Consider the following 7,577-nt stretch of genomic DNA (forward strand, 5'->3'; position numbering starts at 1 on the left):
GAGGCTGGTGGGGGTCAGCATTGGATAATCTGTAAGGTCTCTTTCAACCCATAACTTCTAGGATGTGAAGGTGTATAAGGTGCCTTCAGGCCTTCCATTCTGTTCTTGATAGTTGAACAGCAGAATGAGGGCAACCCAATGCCATTGGTTCAAGTGTCCCAGAGCTCCTGTTTTGAAAGATTCTAGATGTTTCCCTGCATTTGAGAAAGCCTGAAAAATTTGTCTGCCATTTTAAATTCTGGGCTATAAGATGAAATGGGGCAGTCAATTAAAATGAAAACAAAAGCTCAATCTTCCTAAAGTGTTGGAGGTAGACAAAAGTTCTAGAACTCTAAAATCTGCTTATACACAGAGCTTGCAAATGCATTTCCACACTTCCAAGATGAATATTTATAAAATCATGTTCTAAGATGAAGATGGTGTAAAATGAGGTAAATGAAATTGTGACTTTCATAAGGCTGGCCATAGGCCAAAGATGCAAACTGGTGGCCTTTCGTGATTCAGAGAGCAGATGTGTTTTGTTTAGCTCACACTGTATTAAAAAAAGTTGGGTGAGTTACTAACATTTAAAAATCAGAAGATTTTACAAATATAAAAATACATATTTTTGCTTCTTCTGAAAATCCAGAAAAATCTGTCCTCACTGGGCCCACATTCCCTCATGGCAAGAAAATACAAGATAAGAAGTGGTTGGCCCCTGTTGATGGGACATTTACTCCGATGGTACCCCTACTTTGCCCCTTTTCTCATTTCTATTATCTGCGGGGTCCTGGAGACATTTACTTTGCTTCCCTCTTCTACAGACAAGGTTGTGGTTTAAGAGGAGGTTGTGGTTATTTGGTACCTAACATGATCAGCATCCTCTTTGCCACTTGACTACACCTTGAGCACAGGGAATATGAGTCTTATTAAGAGTTGTTTCATCCTGGCACAGTTTCCGCCACATAGCAGAACTCAGGAAACCAACACCCTTCCTCCTCCCACTCCACATCTTCCCACCTCCTGATGTTTCTTCTTTTCCATGCCCCAAATCTGAACAATTTTTGGAGGGTGAAACGTGCTGTTAATAATGATTTTAAAACAACATGTGTATGTTGAAACTATTGTGGGTATATTAGTTTCTTAGGACTGCTGTTAACAAGGAACCACAAACTGGAGGGCTTAAGGTAAACTATTTTTTCATAGTTCTGGTGGCCAGAAGTCAGAAATCCAGGCATTAGCAAGACTGGCACCTTCTGGGGGTTCTGAGGGACAATCCATTCCTTGCCTTTCTTTCAGCTTCCAGTGGTTGCTGTAATCCTTGGCATACCTTGGTTTGTAGATACATCACTCCAATCTCTGCCTTTGTCAGCACATGGCCTTCTTCCTGTGTATCTGTGTTTGTTTTTCCTTCTTATAAGGACACTAGTCCTATTGGATTAAGGCCTCACCCTAACGACCTCATCTTAACTTGACTGTATCTGCAAAGACCGTATTTCCAAATAAGGTCACATTCACAGGTGGAGAGGGCTAAGACTTCAACATATCTTCTTGGGGCAAACCCTAAGCCTAATTCAACCCTAAGCCTCAAATTAGCTTTCTGACTTGCAAAATGGAGATAATAATAGTATCTATTCGATACAGTTCTTGTGAGAACTATACGACCAGCACGTCCAGGCCCTCACACAGTGCCTGAAACAGCCTGAACTCAACAAAAGCACTTTCGCCCTTTACCTCTTCTTCTATGTCTTTTTCCTCCTCTACATCTCCCATTCAGGCACCCAGATCCTTGGCTTCTTCGTCATTTCTCTTTGCTCAGGATAGAAATATGAAACAAACAAAAAAATTCATATATTTCCCGATTTCATCCTTCTCGCTATTAGTTTAATAGGGGATTCTGAAGTGCATTCTTTCAAACTGATGTGTTTACCTTTTACAGTATTCCAGACTCCAATGGCATGTAAAAGACCGCTTTGTACTCGTCAGTGCCTTATCCCCAGATCTCCTGCTGTAAGTATAGCTTCTTTCGAAGAAGATAGCTACGGAGAAGCTGGTCCCTTTCCAACACCATCCAGTGAATGGGATGAGACCCCATTGATCTTCACTGTCAGACAAGAAATTAATAAGAGAGCTAGAGAAGCACCCAAGCAAACCTGGAGCAGTCTAGTTTTGGAACAGCAAATGGCAAGAAGGCCTAGTCCATTCTGTTCAGTAAATCCTCTGCACCTGGAGGCTGCAGGCACACACATCAAAAGACACGCGAGGCCTCAGAACCAGCCCTCTCACAATTCCAAGGCAGATTCTGTCTCGCCTGGTAAGTATCATTTTGTATTTCCTAACTCTTTTTTTTCTCTTTTCAGTTGGTCACATTTTGTTTTTAACTTCGATATGAACAGCAAAGTTATTGACTCAATGACAGGTCCTATTCTAGAAGGTTCTATAAGAACTATATCAGTGAGTGCTTAGCGGAAGTCTACTTGTGGCCAAGTATTGTATTAGAGGAGAGAACAAGTGTGAGTTGATGACAAGTAATTTGATGCTTCAGGTATTGCACCAGATAATAATGATAACGACAATTATCATTATCATCATCATTCCAGCTCCCACTTATTAAGCTCTCACCATGTGCCAGATACTGTGCTGAGCTTTTTACATTATTTTATGAAATCCTCATATAACACCCTGAGGCAGATAATGTTATTATCCTTATTTTACAGATAAGGAAGCTGTGAATTCATAGCACAGGATAATGTATATGATAATGAAATGTCTCAAAATCACATAATAGGAGGAGTGATTAAAAGTACGGAGATGGACCAGAAGGAATAAGCTTTGAAACCAAGGAGAGCTGGGCTCAAATCTCTGCTCTCTCCCATTTCAGCTTTGTAGCCATGATCAAGTCTTAGAAAGGTTCTTTGAGCCCAGTCTTTTAACCTGTAAACTACTGACGATTACTGCCTTGAAGAGATGTTGTAATTAGAGGATTGGTATAAATAAAGTTCCCTGAACATAACAGGGACTGAATGGCAGCGGTGATGATGATGGTGGTGTTTATGGTGCTGGAGGTGACAAAATTTAAGGAAACAATGCATATTCCAAATATTCTAGGAATTGTCACATAGAAGAAGGATTAGGTTGATTTTGTGCAGCTTTTTTTAGGGCAATTTTTTGGTAGATTTCACTCTAAACGTTTGTACAGTTGTTGGAATTGACCAATAGAAGGGACAGGTTTTGACTCAATACAAAGGAGAACTTTCTTTGAACTAGAGGAGAATATACTGCTTGGGCTAGAAGTGTCTAAAGCTGGGGCTGGGAGACCATTTAACAAAGATGCTGATTCAGAGACTCTTTCACTTCTGGGAGGCAGGATTTGATGACAGGATGCTGAGTATACTGGTTGGTTAACATTTGTTTGAGTCTTATGTAAAAGGCAGTGTGCTAAAATCTGAACATACATCTTCAGTTTTGGTCCATATGGCCACCCTCCGAGATAGGAACTGTTGTTTTCCCATGGTTTAGATGCAGACTCTGAGGCCCACAGAGATTCTGTAACTTCAGGGCTGGAGCCCGGATTCCAGTCTGCATTCTGACTCCAGGTCAGAGCACTCCTATATTAAGATTCGAAATATGACAATGAGAGCTCTCGATGCTGAGCACTTACTATGTACCAGATACTTTACATTTTTTCATGTTCTGCCCTCAGATACTTAACTGGTTTGCTTTTTCACTTCCTTCAGGTCTTTACTGAAATGTTCCCTACATGGGTGGGTCTTTCCTAACCTCCTTCCCGCTTTATTTTTCTCCTTAGGATTTATTACCCACTAACACTTATACATTTCTTTATTTGCTTATCTATTAGTCTGCTCCCCCTCCCCGCTCCACCTTCGCACAACTAGACCGTAAGCTCTATATGGGCAGGACAATTGCCTGCCTTATTCCTTTCTAAATCTCCAATGTCTAGAACACTGCCAGGCACATAACAGACATTCAGATATTAATGAATGAATAAATGAATGAACAGACTTTCCCATGGCAATCCTGTAAAGCAGGCAATGCAATCCTCAAGTTTCAGGTAAGGACAAAGAGGCTTAGGCCAGGATTTAAGTGTATGACGGTCTGAACCCAAAGCCTTGTTTATTCCAGTACATCACACTAAACCTCTAAGGCAGTTTGTTACAAAATGCATCATTATTGAATTGCATGCAGGAAAGGAATTTCTTATTCTTTGGCTCAAGACAGAGGACAGCATATTCTGTGTAGGTCAAACTCTGTTGCTCCAAATTCCACAGCCATATCACATTCACTGGTGGAATCTTCTTGCACTGATCATCGATGAATGGGTCATCTGCCAAAGCTGGAAATGCAAATCAACAGCCATTAAGCATCTAGTTTTCACAAAGCAATGTGTTTGGCTCTCTGAAAGCTTTTATTTACCTGGAGATATTGAAATGCCATTCCACCTTTATTTCCAGAAAATAATTCTCACTTTGGAAAAGTTGGTCTCACTAGATGTTTTTCACTGTTTGACTTGGGTGTGTTGAGCATGTAGTGGGAGATGCTTGATGTATACTATACGTAGAACAATATGTGAGGCACTAAATTGGGTCACCCAGTGACAGAGTGGCTGTGTCACACACACCGTTAGGAAGGTAAAGTGCATTTTAAATCTTTTACATATTTTTTGAATTTGCGAATGATCCTGTTTGTTGTTCCAAATATTCTAGACATCTACATGCTATTCAAAGCCCTTTAAAAACTTGTAGAAAGTGATTTAAACCATGTAAATTGTCCTAACACACTACTGAAGAATTAAACTTTTATTGGTATAGTCAATGCGCAGAATTTCTTAGGTAAAAACTTCAAGATTCTATGTATATGATATATATATATATACATACACACATTATATATATGTATATATATATTTGGAAATGCAGTAAAAAAGTATAAAATACTTTTATAGTATTGGCTGTATTGTAAAAAAAAATACGTCATTTTTTACATGAAAAAATGATTTGGTTGGGCAAAAATAGAAAAAAAATCGGATCCATTTTAGTATCTATGTTTGTGTTGTGTAGACCCAGGATTAATTCACTGATGGTTTTAATTTTCAGCTGCTTTGAAATTTCTAAGGAAACTCATGAAATAGTTGCCTCTTGGATTTTTAAATTATTTGTTGTAAATCTAAATGGGCTGGGAGTCCGGGTTTTGCTTTTTTTTTTTTTTTTGGCTGCATGATATCTATCTCTGCCATTCACAAACTTTTCCCAAATTTAGAATTCGAGGCCCTATTTTAGAAGTTTTAAACAGTTGTCCTTGAAATTAGAAGTTTTATGAGTATTCTGTAAAAATTATTTTGGGGGGAAGGTGCTTTCAAACAACAGGAAAGGAATAGTTTCTTTTCTTAAAGAAACGTGGGGACGCTTGAGGATAATATCAGGGGACTTTTAAATCTTTCTCTTAGCACGTTACAAACGTTGATGTCTCAAACACCCAGTTATGAGGGGAGATTTTTTTTGAAAGTTTTACCAGCGGGGCGGGTCAATTCTGCGAGCCTCAGTGCCACTCCTGCCCTTTGCCTTTCAGGTCCCGCTCCGAGGCCTTACACTGCCATCGGCCTCTGCAGAAGAAGCCAGACCCCATTGGCTCCATGGAGGGTCTCCTGGAGTTCCTCAGAGCCCGAGCTGGAGGAAAAGAGGACAGCCACAGTTGGCGCTCTGGCAAACCCATATGTCCAAAGTCGGCCCCAAGGCGCGACCGGAAGTCTAGTTGTAAGAGGCGCAGTTGCCATGGCATCAGAGATGCTCCCCAAGCATCCTCATCCCCCGGGGAAAAGGGAGCCCAGGGCAGACGCCTCCCTCCACGGCAATCTGGCAGGAGCGCCCCTTCCTCGGTTTGCCGGTGCTCCCACCCATCTCCCCTCAAAGAGGTTAATCAAGGTTTGCTCTGCTCCCCCCTCCCGCCCACCCCGGGGCTTCCATACGGTTTGTTCACAGGCCCCTCCTAGGCCGAGGGTGAATGCTCACTTACATTGACCGCTGCGAGGGAATTGTTCCGCGAGCGCTGCCCATCTTCAAATCAATGCCTGCCCAGAACAACAGAAAGGGCCTCAGATGTACTGGTTTCCACAGAACTATTGTTAGGCTTTTGTGAAGCAGTTTTGAACCTAATAAATAATGTCAAAAGTCTCTATCGCAGCCAAAAATGTTCCTTTTGAAGCATTTCTAATAGTATTTTTGTTCTGCGGTGTCCCCCAGTGTCACAAAGAATTTGTGCCTCACAATGGGGATGGGGTACATCGCGTGCCACTTCGCAATGTGCCTGCGGGGATGGCCAGGCCTCCCCTTTGTTTTGCTCTCGCAGGTAAACGGGTTTCACTTGCCAACTTGGGCTTTGGTTTAAGGATGTTTTCTAAGGGCCTTTTGAATTTCTAAACAGAGGTTTGGAGAACGTAAATGAATGTCTGTAATTTAATAGTTAACATGAAATTTGACTACTCCCGATGTGCCGAGGGGAATTCTTCAGGCTATGTTAAGGTTTGTATGTCAGAAACCTGAAGCTGGATCCTCCTTTGAGGCCCTGAAACACACAGAACTAAGTTTAATGCAAAAGAGATACTAAATTTTCTGGTTTGCAATAGAAAACAGCGGAGAAGCTTAGGGAAAATTGTACCAAACTTATCATTTTTGGCACTGTTTTTTATTTTGGTTATTTTAAGTTAAATATAGCAGCCTTTCACCATGATGTAATACAGGGACTAACTTTATCAAATGATTTTATGGGTTTAGTTGTTTTTTAAATAGAGTATTTTTTTCAACATTGAGAGAGAAACACAAATCAGTGTGATCAATACATCCATATGCAATTTTGCACTCAAGTTCTTTGTAATCTCCCCACAATCTTGAATTCATAGAGTTTGATACATGGAGTTTGTAAAATCCTACTGCATTTTTCCCCCTTCAATTGCAATTAATATATATATAGTATGCCTACATTCAAGACTTCTCATCAAGTCAAGTCCAAATTTAAGTCTTAAAGTTTCGATAACAATGAAATGTTATAACCAGCAACTGCTTAACATGTAGGAGCAGTTAGACTTAGCAGTTAAACTTAACATGTGTAGTCCTTTGAGAACTATTAACTTCTTTGAATATTAACATTCCCAAGGAATAATGTACTTTAAAGAAAAAAAGGTATCCCTAAACTTTTAGGGCTTTCCTTGTTCCAGATTAATATTTTATAACAAATATTCTTTTATTTTTATTATGTGTTTATTAACATGATTTTATGATAAGAGAGTGTAGAGGTTATCAATGGCAGTTGCCATGGTTTCCTGAGGGTATAATGGTGTTTGCTCACCAGCGTTCGTATGACAACCATAAGTTCAATTCCATGCCATTTAGTTGAAGAGAAGTGTGTGGGCAAACTCAAGGCTTTTATGTAAAATTTTGATTCTGGGATATTTTAATTTGCTATTTAATTATCAGTTAGTGCAACTGATTTCTTTTTTCAAATCAAGAAATCATTGCTTTAACTGATTCTACTATAATCAACCAAAAATTTGTAATGGTCAATTTCAGGAGTCGAAAATGTTTTTG

The 7,577-nt window shown here is 39.9% G+C and overlaps 1 protein-coding gene across 1 annotated transcript; it reads left to right on the forward strand.

Moving 5' to 3' along the window:
• The first annotated feature begins 1,932 nt into the window (after window positions 1-1,932).
• C19H12orf42 (chromosome 19 C12orf42 homolog) lies at window positions 1,933-6,014 on the forward strand. The gene is made up of 2 exons (XM_046646714.1): window positions 1,933-2,293; window positions 5,566-6,014. Exons 1-2 carry the CDS (start codon window positions 1,933-1,935, stop codon window positions 6,012-6,014), a joined length of 810 nt encoding a protein of 269 aa, XP_046502670.1.
• Window positions 6,015-7,577: the final 1,563 nt, after the last annotated feature.

The sequence above is a fragment of the Equus quagga genome, chromosome 19 (assembly GCF_021613505.1).
Source record: "Equus quagga isolate Etosha38 chromosome 19, UCLA_HA_Equagga_1.0, whole genome shotgun sequence".
Classification (NCBI taxonomy): domain Eukaryota; kingdom Metazoa; phylum Chordata; class Mammalia; order Perissodactyla; family Equidae; genus Equus; species Equus quagga.

Excerpts from the sequence above, each read along its gene's own strand:
- C19H12orf42 (XM_046646714.1), top strand. The coding sequence starts at position 1,933 with ATGGCATGTAAAAGACCGCTTTGTACTCGTCAGTGCCTTATCCCCAGA. Across the intron at positions 2,294-5,565 it reads GGCAGATTCTGTCTCGCCTG|GTCCCGCTCCGAGGCCTTAC; the intron begins GTAAGTATCATT and ends TTTGCCTTTCAG.